The 17,795-nt window shown below is 51.4% G+C and overlaps 1 protein-coding gene across 1 annotated transcript in view; it reads left to right on the top strand.

Annotated features, from left to right (window-relative positions):
• INSRR (insulin receptor related receptor) overlaps positions 1 to 17,795 on the top strand; it is a 39,710-nt gene that overhangs the window by 1,606 nt on the left and 20,309 nt on the right. The window contains exon 2 of the mRNA XM_032792078.1: positions 8,807 to 9,358. Within this exon, the coding sequence (XP_032647969.1) occupies positions 8,807 to 9,358 (552 nt within the window). The remainder of the gene's footprint in view (positions 1 to 8,806; positions 9,359 to 17,795) is intronic.

Here is a 17,795-nt window from a genome sequence, read left to right as displayed (position 1 = left end):
GGTTGGGGGGTGGTAGCTGCTTATTTGGGTTCTTACTGGGCTTTTGACTGGTGATGAGAAGTTGATCCGGTGGAGTGAGGAACGCAAGAGTCCAGGCAATAAATAATTCAGATTTGCAGGGAGTCATGGAAAGAGACGTGAAAGTGGAAAATTGTAGCTAAGATGGGGCTGGAGGAATTGAAACAAAGACATCAGCGGGGCTGCGATCAAAGGCAAGAGTTTAACCCCTGCTCCTCATGCTGCACCCGATGCAGTGAAGTGAGGCAGATCAGAGAAAATCCCAAACTGTCTCATGGAGAGGTGGGGCGCAAGGCGGGATGGGAATAGTTTTTCTGGGCATAGGGACTGGAAAGAGAGGCCATTGCAATCCGGTAAAGACCCCTGAGCTCTGTTAGAGTGTGGCCCGCGGGCTGAGATCGGGAGGGCTCCTAGTGCCAGCTTTGCTGGGCCCTCCCTGGCAAGTCCCGTCTCCTCCTAGTGCCTCAGTTTCCCCGTCTGTGTAATGGGGAAGGATACCGACCCGTCTCGCAGCAGGGGGGGAGGTTGAACTAATGATGAGTGTGTGGGGAGCCCTTTGAGAGCCTCAGGGGGATGGGTGTGGAGCAGGACTAAGGGTTGTTATAAGGGGTGTGTGTGTCACTGGAGCCCAGGGAGGATGCAGCCGCAGCTGTTTGGGGGTGACAGTGGATGGGCTGCTGGGTCGGAGCAGTGGCCTAGGAACACAGAATGCCGTGCTGGATCCTGGGGGCTGCTGGGTAATAGAGAATGTGGCTTTTGGGGCTGGGGCTTTTTATAATCTACCTATTTATTGGGAGCCTGTCTGCCCAAAAGGCCGGGACCTGGGGAGAGAGCACCGCTGGGGTGTCTGTTGGGAAGATGCCGGTGCGCTGCCGGGAGGACGCCACGTCCCTTGTGACCCTGCATGGGAGCTATGTGTTTCCCTAATTCCAGTCCCACGGGAAGGCTGCTGGATTCTGAGCATCTCTCCCCAGCTCCTCTGCCCCATTGGTGGGAGGTGAGGCAGGATCGGGGCCTCAGAGGAGTGACTCAGGCGTGGCTGCGTGTGCTGCCTTTCCTGCTGGCTGTGGTTTGTGGCAGGGGCAAGTGAGGCAGGGACGGATACCCAGATGGGGCGCGGGGCACAGGGGGGTGTGTGTGTCTGGCCTCACCAGTGCAGAGGGGTGTGGGAATTTTTTGCCATTCACATCAAGGGGCCCAGGATCTCACCTCTGGGGCTCGCCCCGCTCTGAGCAGCTGGCTGATACCAGTGTGTACAGACCTGCTGGGGCGTCGTAAACAGGGAAAGTGGCTGTTGGAATCACTCCTGATTTAGGTGAGTGTAAATAGGAGAAGACTTGGACCCTTTTGGGCCAAATGGATTAGCCAGTGGAGCCGGGGTTCTGACCCATTGACTCCTGCTGGGGAAAAGAAAAGCTGGATCAAAATCTCAGCGCTGGCTCCAGATCCAGGCTTCTCATGGCGTGTGCCCTTCGCTCATTACCCTGAGACAGGGACCGCTGTAAAAAGCTCAATACAAACCCTGGATGGGAACAAGCCCCAGTTGTGGGGGTTGAAACCCCATCTTTCCCACAGTGCCTGGGCCACTATAAGAATGGCCCAAAGGTCCATCTAGCCCAGTGTCCTGTCTTCCACCAGCGGCCAGTGCCTAGAACAGGGAATCATCAAGTGAGCCATCCCCTGTCGCTCATATATAATAACTGATATCCCGGCAGCCCTACGTGAGCTCATCACCCATTGTGCTCGGAGCTGTACGTTCCACTGGAAGAGACGATCCCTGCCCTGTAGAGTGTATTTTCTAAAAGCCCAGCTTTGCTAACTCTGTAGCCAGCTGTAGGATAACAGGCAATTTTAGTGACTAGGCTTACAGGCAGTTGGGACCAGAGTAAGGAATTGAATCTAGATCTCTTGATTTGTCAGCCAGCATTTTAACCACTAGGTCGCCCTCCCTCTTTAGTGTCAAGCTGTAATCTTTCCTCTGGAGTTTAGGTTCAGGCGCCGTCTCTAATGTCCTTGGCGAGTTTCACTGCAATACTGTAGAGACGTGGGTTACTCTGGGAGTTAGCTAGGTGACCCTGGAACATTTATATGTCATTCTACTATGTGTTTCTCTGGAGGTGGTGCTGGGCAGGACTTCCTGGAACAGAGATGCAATCAGTGGCCTGGCCCTAAATTACAGTATATAAAAATATCTGGTGCCTACAACCTTCAGGGACAATCGCCTGCTGCCTTGCACGTGTAGTCTGGATTTATAGTCAGGGAATAAAAGGACCTGAAACACCTTTTGTATTTGCAAACAGAGAGGAATCATATAGCAGCACCTGGCATCTCCTTTTGAAGCTGCACAGGGCACAGATTGTGTTGGGGGATGAAAAGCAAAGTGTTGATGAAAAGAATAAATAAAATTTAGTCAAAACACAATATCCTGGCTGGCGAGCGGGGGGACCTCGAGCATTTCACCTGCTCTGGCAGAGGGCAAGGGGGTTAATGAATGACCACAGTAATAACAGAGCTGCAACGAAAAAGCGTGTTTGCTCCAAACAGAGCTGGGAGGTGGGAAAACTACTGGCTCTGACATGTGCCACCGGCAATGCCCGCTGAAAGTCAGCTGGCGGCGGGCCTGAAATGGGAGGCAGAAATAGCCTGGCGCTGCAAAATGAGGCAAAGGTGAAAAGAAACGTGAGCTCCACCAACTTTGCTCCATTGCTCCGCACCCTGGGTTGGCGCCTCTACCTGGGCAAACTGGTGCAACATTGCCACCAGCCCAGCCCGTGGGCTCAGCGTCTGCACTGGCAGGAATGGCCAAAGCTGCTGATTTCCACCGGCGGAGGAGCAGGCCGGGAAGGGTTTTGCTCAGGTGTAAATGACAGCCCGATAGGCAAGGCGGGGAGAAATAAAGAACCGTCAGCCAGGAGGCGGCTCCCTTCCAGGAGCTGACAGAGCATGGGGCTTGAGGTGGGCAAGGGAAATAAAGCCCTTAAGTTATTGCAGGGTTCCCAAATCCCTGAGCCATGTGGTTTGAGCCTCAGCCTGCTAAACCCAGGGTTGTGAGTTCAGCCCTTGAGGGGGCCACTTAGGGGTCTGGGGAAAAATCTGTCTGGGGATTAGCCCTGCTTTGAGCTGGGGGTTGGACTAGATACCTCCTGATGTCCCTTCCAACCCTGGTATTCTATGATCCTCCCTGCTGAAGCTTTGGCTGCTGCCACTTCCCCCTGGAAGAGCTTTCCTGGCAGGTGGTGTGTTTAGGGTTGAAGCCAAGTTCACTGTGTTTGATTTTTGGTGTTTACTGTAAATTTTGTGCTGGAAAGCAAGCTGCCCTAAAAACTGTTCTCTCGGTAATAACTCGGCATCAGGTTTCAGTTGCGGTGTGAACGGGGAGTGGCCTAGGTTTCTGGGGCCAGAACGGCACTCGAGGAGTTTGACCGCCTGCAAAACTCAGGGGGGACTGGCTGGGCATGGGGATGACGTAGCCCATCATGCAGTGCTCTCTCCTGACAGCCCCCTAGACGAAGCTATTGCCCCACGGCTTGGTTCTTGATGGAGCATTGCATGCTGGGAAGTGTGGTCTCCATATGCCCCCGTTGCTCTGTCAAGCTGGTGCCCAGCATGTCGCTTCCATGCTGAGTGGCAGGATGGGAAGACATGGGGTGGATGGCATGCAGCTCCCTGCCCGCTGGTCTCTAGTATCAAACCCTCGGTGAATTTCCTGGCCAGCGGCCGGACAGGCTTAGGGGCCTGCAGAGTTGGATGTTGGCCTGTTCTGAGCAGGAGAGCGTTCAGGCAGTTTCTCCCAGCAAGGAACATTTATGGGAGACTCCAGTATTACAGTCGGATAGGGCTTAGGGGACCCCCAGCTCCAGTCCCGGGGACAGTCCTCACTAGCAACTGGGTTCAGTCGTTCACATAAGAATGGCCAGACTGGGTCAGACCAAAGGTCCATCCAGCCCACTATCCTGTCTACCGACAGTGGCCAATGCCAGGTGCCCCAGAGGGAGTGAACCTAACAGGCAGTGATCAAGCGATCTCTCTCCTGCCATCCATTCCCACCCTCTGACAAACAGAGGCTTTACACATCCTGGCTAATAGCCATTAATGGACTTAACCTCTATGAATTTATCTAGTTCTCTTTTAAACGCTGTTCTAGTCCTAGCTTTTACAGCCTCCTCAGGCAATGAGTTCCACAAATTGACTGTGCTGTGTGAAGAACAACTTCCTTTTATTTGTTTTAAGCCTGTCGCAGATTAATTTCATTTGGTGACCCCTAGTTCTTATATTATGGGAACAAGTAAATAACTTTTCCTTATTCACTTTCTTCACGAGCAACTACCAGGCTGGTGTCTACAGGCATCTCAGCCAGGGGGAAGAGGACAGCAGAGCCGCTGCACCTGGCAGGTTATGGTGCAAGAACCAGTGACCTCTGCAATTGGCACCTAGCGCCCTTGGTCCTCTATTTTCCCCTCTGAGCAGATCGGGCTGAAGGCTCTGTTGAAAGACATAGTAAACGGAGTGGGCCTCCATGACAGGTCTCTGAAGGGTAAAGGACGCAGGGCAGTTGTCTAGAATACCTGTGGTGGGCTAGCTCCCTGGTGGATGCTAGCCGGGGAGAAATGCACTTCTGGTTTGCTTGGGTTTTTTGAATGTCCATAATTCTCATAATCCATAAATGTGTCATAATGTGCTCACCTGGCTTTAGTATACTTCAGATATTTGACTCTATAATGTGAATGGTTAGACGCTAAATAACTCATTTGCATTGCAGTTGCAGACGAGCAAAACCTATTCCTAAAAATCGTATTCTGTTTGACCCTTGTTTTATGTAAAGGAGCCCTGCTGGTTTAATAGTGGTGCGGGGACCAGTGCTTAAACTTAATCCCAATGTGTGATTTTAATGGATTTGGTTTGGTGTTTTTTTAAAGTCACAAGCACAGAGCACACGCCAGAATCAGTTATTCAGAGCGTTACAATAGGACATCGAGGGTCCAGCCGAGACCAGAGTCCTGTTGTGCTAGGGGCTGTACATACCAAGACAAGACAGAAGTATTGTCCTAACTGGGAAATGAGGCACCGAGAACCTAGCCCAGGTTCGTGCAGGGGAAGCTGAGGCAGAACTGGGAGTTGAATTGAGGATTGGGTGATGTCCTTCTCAGGGCTTTATCCCAAAGACCACCCTTCCTCTAATTGATTGGGAAATGTGTATATAAAACCATTTGGCAAAACATCAGAAATGCCTGTGAGGGACAGAAAGTGCATGTTCTCTGGGCGTGGGGTGTTGAGAACATGCTGTGTTTGTGTGTGTCCTGGTGTCACACACACCTATTTAGCAATGCTGGCCTGGGAGAGGGGGGTTAATGAGAAGAACCTCTCAGGAGGTTACTTAACCTCCTCGGTAAATATCAGCCATGGGAGAGAGATTAGAGGCGCTTGGGGATGAGAAAATGAGATGCCAGGGAGCTCGGATGGTTGCTACCAGCCAGATGAGGCTGGAGCAGTGTGCTAGATAAAGATGGAGCTGCGCTGTGAAAGGCAGGTCGTCAGAGGGGCTGGAACTAGGGGTGCTGCTGCACTCCCTGGCTGGAAGTGGTTTCCATCCTTGGCAGGGTTTGCAGTTTGGTTCAATGGCTCTCTGCACCTCCTTTATACCAATTGTTCCAACGCCCCTTCAAATTGGGTGGTTTGTAAGTGGAGAAGAACCAACACAAATGTTTCCACTACACTTTTTTCCTAATGAAAAATTCTCAGATTTTCTTAGGGTGGATGGTGTTGAAACTGACTTTTTTCCACTGGGAAATGTCTTTTTTTTTTTTTTAATGGAAGTTTTGATTATTCCCACGGGGAGATTTTGAAACAAAACAAAAGGTTTAGATTCAAGATGACTTATTTTTTTCCCAATGCTGGAATGAAAGGGCCGTTGTTTTTTTTTCAATATGACTCAAATTTTGATTGGTATCAAATTGAAATGAAAAAGTTTTGTTTCAAAATTTCCCAGGAAAAAATTTCATTTTCATTCCAAAAATTTTCCTGGAGGCAGGGACAGGGTGGGGAAAATAAACCCAAACACTTTTTCATTCAGATCCAACATGGAGCTTTGGTGCTGCTCATTGTACAGATAAAGGCCACCACCACAAAATTCAGACTGTTACTGCAAACCACTCCCTCCCATCTCCAAAATTTAGGTGGTTTGGGACCTGGGCCTTTGGTACAGCATATAATGATAATATCATCATATTGCTCTTTATCAGTAGATCTCAAAACATTTTACAATGGAGGTCAGTATCATTATCCCCCTTTGACAGGTGGGGAAATTGAGGCAGAGGGGTGACTTGTCTAAGATCACCCAGAATCAGAATTGGGAATAGAATCCAGGTCCCCAGTGTCCTAGCTGAATGCTCTAACCACTGATACACACTGTCTTATATGTTACCACTACTCTGTGCAGACATATTTTACTACCATCTGTGCCCATCAAGATTTGGGTGGAGGGAAATGCGGGGCAGGCGGGCCAATGTGGGAGGGGAAGGAGCTGGATTATAGAAGTGTGCCAGCAGCAGGCTCTAGAGAGGAAGGTTGGTTTTTGGTTAGAGCACTGGCCTCGGGCACAGGAGAGCTGAGTTCCAGTCCCTCTTCTGCCACAGGCTGCCTGGCTGACCCTGAGCAAATCACTTAATATGGGTGTTCCTCCATTTGTAATGTAGAGATAATCACCCTTCCTTTGCCTATCTGGTATCTTTAGATTGTAAGCTCTCTGAGGACGGGAATGTCTCGCATGACACATATGCGCAGCACCTTGCACAATGCGACTCTGATTTTGGTGGATCAGAGCCCCATAGGGCTGGATCATCTACATCAGGGGTTCTCAAACTGGGGGTTGGGCCCCTTCAGGGGGGTCACAAGGTTATTACATGGGGGGGGTCTCAAGCTGTCAGCCTCCACCCCAAACCCTGCTTTGTCTCCAGCATTTATAATGGTGTCACGTTTTTTCATTTCTAAGGGGGGTCACACTCAGAGGCTTGCTGGGTGAAAGAGGTCACCGGTCCAAAAGGTTGAGAATCACTGATCTACATGCTACTGTGATACAAAGGGGAGGGGGCTGGTGCACAGATATCCCACTGTCCGGGGGGCTGGGGCTCATCTTGAGCTGGCTGGAGCTCCCAATGCACCTGGGCCCGCAGAGTCTGTCCTTCTGGCTGATCCAGCTGCCCTCGCATGGGGACATGGTTCCCCAGTCCCAGTGTGTGCTAGGGTGGCCCAGTCCCTCGCTCCCTGCAGGCTCGTCTGCCTGAAGGGAAGCTACAAAGGGCACCTGCCTTCGGCTGCTGGGATTTTCCATCCCTCCCTCCCACAGGTAGCAGCCCTTCCCCACTGTGTGGAGGGCTAGGTGAGGCAACCAGTGGAAGGCCAGAGGAGCTGGAAACTTGCATTGAGAGGCTATGGGGACATAACCAACAGGCAACACTTCTAATCTAGCAACCCACTAAGAGTCAATGTAGACGTTCAAGCCCTGGGTTCAAGCTGCCTTGAATCCCGCTAACCTTGGGCTTACATTGCAGTGTAGACATGCCCTCTGTCACCATATGTATCTATCTGTCTACTCTTCTGTAGCCATATCTATCTATCTATCTATCTGTCTACCTATCTACCTATCTATCCCCATACACCCCCTCTATCTATCTGTCTGTCTACCTATCTATCTATTCCCACCCCCCCCATCTATCTATCTGTCTATCTATCCCCATACACCCCCTCTATCTATCTATCTATCTATCTATCTATCTGTCTATGTATCTATCCCCATACACCCCTTCTATCTATCTGTCTATGTATCTATCCCCATACACCCCTTCTATCTATCTATCTACCTATCTATCTATCCATCCCCATACACCCCCTCTATCTATCTATCTGTCTATCTATCTATCTATCCCCATACACCCCCTCTATCTACCTATCTATCTATCTACCTATCTATCCCCATACACCCCCTCTATCTATCTACCTATCTATCTCCACACACCCCCTCTATCTATCTATCTATCTGTCTGTCTATTATGCCACCCCCTACTTTATCTGTCTCCATCTATAGCTATCTATTTATTTATCCATCATTCTGATTGCACCTACATCCAGTTATTTGCTGGATTGAGCTAAATCGATTTTAAAATGGTGCCAGTTCCGCTTTCCTCGCACACTTTGGAGTGCTGCAGAGTGGAGAGAAAAACAGAATTTCCATCCTGCGGGAAATTCTGGGATTTTGACCGTTTATTTTTTTTCATGCTGAATCGGGACAAAAAGGCAAAATATCAAAACTTTGTAGAAAAGAGAGTTCTGTCCATTTGGAAATGTCTAAATGTTTTGTTTTGGGTCAACATTAATCGCTACGGCTGCCAGAGCCACCGCAGTGCTTCATGGGCGCTGTAGTTCTGCATCCTTTATGCCCTTATGTTCCTTTATGGGTCCTGTTGAACCGTTCTACTCCTCCCATGACACACTGTGGCAATTCAGTCACAGCTGGAAACTGTGATGCATCATGGGAGATGTAGTCCTACCAGGGAGCAGAATCCCTTAGGGAGACAGGAAGCATTTCAGACCTAGAACCACATCTCCCATGCGGCACGGCACCGGCTCAGCTGGACGTAGTAACTACCGTTGACCCAACTTGAAATGAAACAGTGAGAAGCTGGGTCTAAGAGAGCGGGGAATTGAAGGCCAGTTCCCCAAAATTGAGGCCAAGGCCCAGCCCTAAGCACTGGGTTGGCTTGGAGGGTTCATGCCTTGTGTTACTCTTTTCCAGTCTGCAGTAGCATGGACATCCGCAATGACGTCTCCCAGCTGAAGAAGCTGGAGAACTGCACCATCATCGAGGGCAACCTGCAGATCCTCCTCATGTTCACCACCGCCGCCGAGGACTTCTGTGGGCTCAGTTTCCCCCGTCTCATCATGATCACCGAGTACCTGCTCCTCTTCCGGGTCTATGGGTTAGAGAGCCTGCGTGACCTCTTTCCCAACCTGTCTGTCATACGGGGCACTAACCTGTTCTTCAACTATGCCCTGGTCATCTTCGAGATGCCCCACCTCAGGGACATCGGCTTGCACAGCCTGACTGATATCCTGCGAGGCTCGGTGCGCATTGAACGCAACCAGGAGCTCTGCCACATCTCCACCATCGACTGGGGGCTGCTCCTGCTCGACTCGGTGGAGAACAACTACATTGTGAGCAACAAGCAGGTGGAGGAGTGTGCCGATGTGTGCCCGGGCATCCTGGACGTGGAGAAGCCCTGCGTCCAGACCAGCGTCAATGGGCATCTAGAGTATCGCTGCTGGACATCCAGCTACTGCCAGAAAGGTAGGTGTCTGCCCTGCTCCAGCTCTGAGGTGCTTGGCCAGCTTGGTAAGCTAAGCAGCTTTGCTTTGGGATGGGAGACCATGTGGTGGTGTTGAGGCTGTAGTAGAGAGGGTGTGCTTCCCTGGGAGACAGGGTACTGCGAGGGAGTTCTGTTCTGCAGGGACTGGTAAGGCTCTGCTCTACGAGGGGTGCTCTCCCCTTTGAGCCTATGCGCTGACAGTGTGTCTGAGTTTCTGCCTTCCCCACGAGGGGTGAAACCAAGTTCTTGCCTGCGTGTGGCACTTTTCAAAACCAGAGAGGGCGGGCTGTTGGCGGGCAGGTCCGCAGCGCGTAATGAAGACCCACATCCCTCCATTGCTTCCGCAGTTTCAAGCAGGGTTGGGAGTGGCTTCCTGTCCTAAGCGGCGGTGCTGCTCTTGAACAGCTGCCAACAGACTGCCCCAGACAGGGCCGGCTCCAGCGTGCCAAGCGCGTGCTTGGGGCGCCATGCCGCGGGGGGCGCTCTGCCGGTTGCCGGGAGGGTGGCAGGCGGCTCCGTTGGAGCACGCCTGTGGGAGGTCCACTGGAGCCATGGAACCAGCGGACCCTCCGCAGGCAGGCTTGTGGGAAGTCTACTGTAGCCGTGGGACCGGAGAGCGGAAGAGTGCTCCCCGTGGCGTGCCACCATGCTTGGGGCGGCGAAATGGCTAGAGCCGGCCCTGGCCCCAGAGGTGGTTGCATTTTAGAGTTGGCCCAGAAGTTTGGTGTATTTTAAATGGAGCCCTGGGAAAGAGGGACTAGTGGGCAGAGTGCAAGTGAGGTGGTCAAAGTGTCGTGTTCATGAAGTTGATAACATGATGCTGCATTTCATCACATGGACATAAACTCATAAGGGCCAAGATTGTGAGTCTGATTTGCCTTTTCGCTCCAGGCCAGAAGGGGCCACTGTGGTCGAAACTCCTGCATAACACAGGCCAGAGAACTGCCCCAAAATAATACCAAGGGCAGGTCTTTTCGAATAACATCCAATCTTGATTTTAAAATTGCCAGTGATGGGGAATCCACCACGCCCCGTGGTAAACGGCCCTCTGGCATTGAAAAGGGGCCTCGGTGTAAGAATTAGACCCCATGTCTTCAAATTCTTTTGTCCTGCACCTAGCGCAATGGGGCCCTGATCCTTGTTCGGGCCTCTGGGCATTACAGTGATGGAAATGTTAATTAAGTAGTTAAACATATGAATGCAATATTGTTACAGAATAATAATAAATCCAAAATATGGGACATAAAATAGTGCTTGATATAGATGGATATAGAGTGAAACTCTGCCTCTAGAAAAATCATTGGCAGGTCTGCTATTGACTCTGTCAGGGCCAGGATTTCATTCATAGCACAAGAGAGAAACTGAGCTTGTCTACACCCAGCGGCTGTGCTGTTTTAACTACAGCGGGGTAGTACAAACACCCCTGGGGCCATGTCCCCACTACAGAGCCTGTGCCCCAGGGTAGACTCAGCATTAGCTAACAGAATGGGTTTTTCTGCTGGTGTAGGAACATCAGCTCTCCAGACAGTGTTAGCTACACCAACCAAAATGCTCGTCTGTCTGCAAAGCTGCATTTCGGCAGAGCTACATCGCTGGGGTGGGCCTGGTTTTTCACACCCCTGACCAGTGTAAATTATAAGTGCAGACCTGGCCATAGCGTGGCTTGTCCGGGTCTGAAGGTGCTTACATGCAGTTTATAGCTATTTCTGTTGAGGAAAGGAAATAAGCTACCCCACTCACCTTTGTCCTGGTCTACCTGGGTTCATCCTAGGGATTGTGCTGGTATAACTACAGTATATCAGTAAAAAATCACCCCCGTCACTGACACAGTGATATCAGGACAAAATCTGGGTGTAGAGGGTGAGGGTGTGGTGCAGCCTCAAGATTTTATCGGCAAGAATTCGGTGTAGCCATTGAGTGGCAAAGACACACGTAGGTTGGGCCTTTCATCCGAGGGCACTCAATGAAATTAAAAGGCAGGAGTTGTAAAACCGATTCCAGGAAATGCTGCTATACAAAGTGTTATTCGCCTGTGGGACTCACTGCTACTAGATGTTATCAAGGCTGAGAGCTTAGCAGGGTTCAGAAAAGAGATTGGACATTTGCACATGGTTTTAGTGGGTGTTTTCATGTTTATATGAGAGAGGACAAAAACGCGCAAGGGATGTAAACCATCATGTTAGCCAATTGCTAACTGAGAGGGTTAAGAAGAAAAATTCACATGTGAACAGGTTATACCTCTGTTGTCCATTAGAGGGTTTCCTGGACCTTCAAGCATCTGGTGCTGGCCACCTTGAAAGGCAAGATACTGGGTTAGATGGACCCTAGTCTTAAAATCTAGGAATTGCTAGACCACTATGAGCATCTAGTTTGACTTCTGCATAACATAGGCCATAGACCGTCACTCAGTGATTCCTGCATGAATAAGCCTCTTTACCCATCCTGCACTGACCACACCTTTGTGCATTCTGTTGATGTGACACCTGTTAGAGGACATCTATTTTTAGAAAACAGTTAGTTTGTTTATTTAAATTTCATTGGCACCATTGCTGATAATCCTTCCAGCACGTGTCATCTGCTGGGCATCTGAGTTGACAGGTGTCAGGACCGGGGGAACAAATAAATAAGAGTCACTGAGAGAAGTAGGGAAGCTGGCTTGCCAGAGTTCAGTGGACTAGCTTTGGTGAGCAGCTCACAGAAGTGCCCTGCTGTGACACAGTTTGCAGAAACAGAGAGGGAAAAGTATTAACTTTCAGCTTCAAATAACTTTGTTTTTAGATCAAGGGGCAAAACCAATGGCAAGAAAGAACTAAAGTGAAGTCTCTCGGGGGAGAGCGCAGTGTGTGTGTGTCTCATTGGGTAACAAGCTGCAGCCACTGCAAGAACAGACTCATAGACTTTAAGGTCAGAAGGGACCATTATGATAATCTAGTCTGACCTCCTGCACAACGCAGGCCACAGAATCTCACCCACTGTGATGAACTAGGAATGTTCTTAATGTTTTCTCTGAATACTGTGTTGGTGCCTCAGTGTCCCCATGGCAGTTCTTAAGTATCTGGCAGAGCAAAGGGCCAGTGCACCTAAATGCCTGACCCTCTGTCTCCTAGCAACTGATGGCCTGGGGCCCCTCCCCTGCAAGTGCCAGCTGAAGGTGTTGGGACAAAGAGATTAGGTTGACCTCGCTGCGCCCGGGAAAGTGAGCTGAGCAGAGAGGGGCTGGAGGGGGTTGTGTAGTCTGGAGCTGCCTGGGGATGGGAGTGAAGTACAGACCTGGTGGTACTAGTCCACTGCCCCCCAGAATGGACCCGCCAGGGTCCGGTTCGCTGTATCTACAACTCATGTTTTAGATCCGTTCTGTTCATCAAAATAAACCTCTGTTTTACTGGCTGGCTAAGAGTCATGTCTGACTGCAAAGTGGGGGTGCAGGACCCTGTGGCTTCCCCAGGACGCCGCTGGGGCGGACTCGCTGTGGGAAGCGCACGGAGGGGCAGAGGATGCTGAATGCTCCAAGGAGAGACCCAGGAGGTAAAGACGTGTGAGCTTCTTGCCCTGAACAAGTCTGCTCCAAGGGAGAGGAGGCTCCCAAAGTCCTGACTGGCTTTGTGGGGAGCTGTTCCAGAGCATTGCCTGGTCACTCCGTGACACCCACTCATTCCTGTAACAAACCCCTGACCTATGTCTGAGCTATTGAAGTCCTCAAATCGTGATTTGAAGACCTCACAGTGCAGAGAATCCTCCAGCAAATGATAGTTGCTGCTTAGAAATTTTTAAGGGGCGGTACACAGAAAACTAAAAGAACAGGAGTACTTGGGGCACCTTAGAGACTAACAAATTTATTTCAGAAAGCTTTTGTGGGCTACAGCTCACTTCTAAGGTGCCACAAGTATTCCTGTTCTTTTTGCTGATACAGACTAACCCGGCTGCTACTCTGAAACCTGTCAGAGAAAACAAAAAGCATCACAATTTCGTAGCTGCACCGTATACCACAAACACCTATTTCCAGGTAGTCTAACCAGCCCATAATCTCTCTACCATCTGCCTTGCTCCTAACCCATCTCTCCCCTCTCTGGCCCCTTCCATTTGAATGACCTGGGCTGGGCCTGGAGGTGAGATTTTTTCCCCTTTCTCATTACTAAGCTGCCCCCTCTCCCCCATTGGAGTGTTAAACTAGACAGGGACTCACGTCACAGAATTTGGGCCTGGACATCGAACAATCCAAAATTAGAATCCAGGATTTGGGTTTCGGCACATTATAAATGGGGGGCTGGGGGGTGGATGGGTGGGAGGGATGGAGGTGAATCACTGGCAAAATGTGGATCCAGATTCAATTCCGGATCCAGCTTCTGAGTTTGAACACCTGACGAAGTTCTGATTGGGGTTTGAGGTAAACAAGGATTCAGTTTTTCCCTGGAGCCTAAGGGAGCTGAAAGTCAATGGGCATTAGAAACCTAAGGGGGTTAGGTGCCTGTGAAAAACATCCCAACCTGTAATGACCTAGCAGGTCTGGTTTAACCAGCTGGCTTGAGTCAGACAGAGCAGAGACGGTGGCTGCTCTGATCCTTTCCTTGGGGGCTGCCTACACTGGAGGCCTCTGTACCAGGGTAGCTCTGCTGGTGCATATAGCGGCACTGGTCCAAACGCTACCTGAGATCCCCTGACCCGGTGTTGCTGCTGTAGCGTGTCCTGCTTTGAAACCCGGTAGACAGACCCCGAGACTTCCCGTGAAATCTGTGGAGGGGGCCGTCGGATGGCTGCTGCGCACTAGCAGACGGAGCGGCGCATCTCCACGCGGCTGGGGCGCTTGGCCTTCTCGACAGGCACGCAATGGGGAGTAATTGGATCTGCTTTGTAGCATGCTGTGGAGAAGAGGCCAGCTCCGAGCTGCCGTGTTTTCCCAGCGGTGGGATAAATACGGGACCAACCCGGGCTCGTTTGCTGTAAACAGGAGGCCTCGTAATGAAATATACACTGTAAACACAGACCCTTATCGGCAATGTAACCTCCTGCGGCAGCTGCATCGCGGGGATGGGGCTGCACCTCCAGCTGCCCCGTTCCCACCGCAGGCCTTGCCAGGGAACTGCGGGGCTCAGTTCGCTGTAGGAATTGCTGTATTGGCTTGGAGCGATCAGTCCATCCGTCCCCCCATATACCCATCCATCTAGTTCTTTCGCTCTCCCTTCCTTCTTTTCCATATGCACCCTTCCATCCATCCCCATACACACCCCTCCATCCATCCATTGCCCCCACCCCTCCCTCCATCCATTCATCCATCCATCCATCCATCCATCCCCCTCTCTTTCTCTCCCATCCTTCCTATACGCATCCCTCCATCCATTCCCCCCACCCCTCCATCCATCCATCCATTCATCCATCCATCCATCCCCCTCTCTTTCCCTCCCATCCTTCCTATACGCATCCCTCCATCCATTCCCTCCACTCATCCTCATACACACCCCTTCATTCATCCATTCCCCCCATCCCACCACCCCTCCATCCCCCTCTCTTTTCCTCCTATCCTTCCTTTATGCATCCCTCCATCCATTCCCTCCACCCGTCCTCATACACACCCCTTCATCTATCCATTCCCCCTGCCCCTCCCTCCATCCATTCATCCATCCATCCATCCCCCTCTCTTTCCCTCCCATCCTTCCTATATGCATCCCTCCATCCATTCCCTCCACCCCTCCTCATACACACTCCTTCATTCATCCATTCCCCCCCTCCATCCATCCATCCCCATACACATCCCTTCATCCATTCATTCCCCCACCCCTCCCTCCATCCATTCATCCATCCATCCCCCTCTCTTTCCCTCCCATCCTTCCTATATGCATCCCTCTATCCATCCTCATACATACCCCTTCATTCATCCATTCCCCCCATCCCACCACCCCTCCATCCATCCATCATATGAACTCCTTCTTCCATCCATTCTCGCCACCCCTCCACCCATCCATCCCCACACGCCCCATCCATCCCCACCCACCTCTCTCTCCCTGCTGTCCTTCCTATATGCACCCCTCCATTCATCCCCATACAGACCCCTCCATTCATCCATTCCCCACCACTCCTCCATCCATCCCCATACACACCCCTCCATTCATTCATTCCCCCCATAAATCCATCCATCCCTTTCTCTCTCTCTTCCCATATACATCCCTCCATCCATCCCTCCCACAACTGTCCATCCATCCATCCCCAGACACACCTCTTTATCCATCAGTCGCCATGCACCCACCCCCTCCGACCCCATCACTCAGGTGTCTGCTGCTTTAAAAATGGAGTCCCCCATGATACCTTTGGCCAACCACACCCTGTAGCCATCCCTCCTTGTCCCCAGGCCGGGAAGCTCAAGGATTTCATCCAAACCCAGCAACACCCTGTCTTAGTGGCACAAGTGTGATGGCGTCATGGCTTGAGCCAGGCATAACCAGCCCTGTTTTCCAGATGGGGGAGACTGAGACGGAGGGAGGGCTAAATGACTTGCCCAGGACCCACTCAGAGGGAGAGCAGAGACCAGAACTCAGGGCCCACCTGGCACCAGCATGAGAGCTCTGCGCCCCTGCGGGGTTTGAACCCACATGCATCCAGCAGCTCCAGCACGTGACCTCCCTAAGGGGATGCAGTGTTCCAATGGCGACCTACACCTATCTGTCCATAGCAGCAAAGTCTCCCTCTCTCTGTCTCGTTCCTTTTTCCTAGCCCTCCCACCCCCGCCATCTCCAGTCCCGGCCGATTTGCGTAACCGCCCAGCTGTGGCTTTTCCCACTGGTGAACAAATTTCCCCTTTGTCCCAGTTTGACCCCACTGGTGCTTTTCCACCCTGGATTTCAGCCAACTCGCCGGCCCTTCTGAGATTCTGAGTAATCATGTAAATGAGATGGCGGAAAAGTTGGCTGCTGGTGGAAGTTGTTCCCTTGGAAATGGAACTTTAGAATTCACGCGGCGCCTTTCATGAAAGGCAAAGGCCCTTGGTTGAGAGGCTCTTTGCCTCAGTTTCTCTATGTGATTTGCCTGTGGAGTTGGTGGCTAGGGCAGGTTGAAAATTTTGCATCAGAACTTTTTCAGTGAAAAACTGGGCTTTCAACCTCAGTTTTTTTGTTGTTGTCTGCTTCCGGTGGAATTTTTACATTTTTCATTAACAAACCAAACACACAAAACCAGACATTTCAATGGGAAATCAAAATATTTTGGCTGAAAATCTAAATATTTTGCTTCTGGGGCACCTTATGGGAGTTGTAGTTTGGGTGCCTTGAGCCCCCATTTTCCTCTACAGGATGGGCTCCCCAGTTGAACTTCATCTCCCATGATGCACTGCAGTCATGCCGCTACCATGATGCACTGCCTTTCCTCATCAAAAGGGGGCATCATGGGAGATGTAGTCTGCTCAGGAAGCCTGGCCTAGCGAGGGTAGTGGGAGCTACTGCCAGCCGTCCTTAGGGAGAAGCCATATATGAGAGGAATTTGTCCCCACAGAATGGATGCTGTGGGACACCCAGTGGAAGGGAACTGGGGTGGGGTGAGGACTGGATTGAGACATGCCATGGCCCCTTTGACGAACTGGGACTGTTCTTAATGTTTGCTCTGAATACTGTGTTGGTGCCTCAGTGTCCCCTAGGCAGTTCTTAAGTAACTAGGTGGTGGGATAAGGGCGTGTGATTGCTGCAGAGGAAGGGGCCAGTGCACCTAAATGCCTGGCACTCTGTCTCCTAGCAACTGATGGCCTGGGCCCCTCCTCTGCAAAGGTGCCAACTGAAGGTGTTGGAGACAAAGGGATCAGGTGACCTCCTGGCCCGGGAAAGGAGCTGAGCAGAGAGGAGGGGCTGGAGGGGGTGGTTAGTCTGGAGCTGGCTGGGGACGAGGAGTGAAGTGCAGACCTAGGGGTCTGGCTCACTGCCCCCCAGAATGGACCCGGCCGAGGGGTCTGGTTCGCTGTATCTACAAGCTCTGTTTTAGACCCTGTTCCTGTCATCGAATAAACCTCTGTTTTGCTGGCTGAGAGTCACGTCTGACTGCAAAGTGGGGGTGCAGAACCCTGTGGCTTCCCCAGGACCCCGCCTGGGTGGGCTCGCTGTGGGAAGCCCACGGAGGGGCAGAGGATGCTGAATGCTCCAAGGAGAGACCCAGGAGGTGAAGACGTGTGAGCTTCTTGCTCTGAACAAGTCTGCTCCGAGGGAGAGGAGGCTCCCCAAAGTCCTGACTGGCTTTGTGGGGAGCTGTTCCAGAGCATCGCCCGGTGACTCCGTGACAGCCCCGCCCTGCGCTGTGGTGCTGCCCCCTTTGGATGGTTTTTGTCCCCTTCCAGAGAGCAGAAGGGAGTGGTAGGGGAATTTCTTGTCTTCTGCAGCAGGGCCCCCACGACTGACCCCAGCAGCTAGGTGAGAATGAGTGGAGGTGGGTCAGGCCTGCTGCACTCCT

This window comes from Chelonoidis abingdonii, chromosome 11 (assembly GCF_003597395.2).
Source record: "Chelonoidis abingdonii isolate Lonesome George chromosome 11, CheloAbing_2.0, whole genome shotgun sequence".
NCBI classification, from domain to species: Eukaryota; Metazoa; Chordata; order Testudines; family Testudinidae; genus Chelonoidis; species Chelonoidis abingdonii.
Note: the sequence above shows the minus strand (reverse complement) of the source record. Positions and strands in the feature narration are given on the sequence as shown.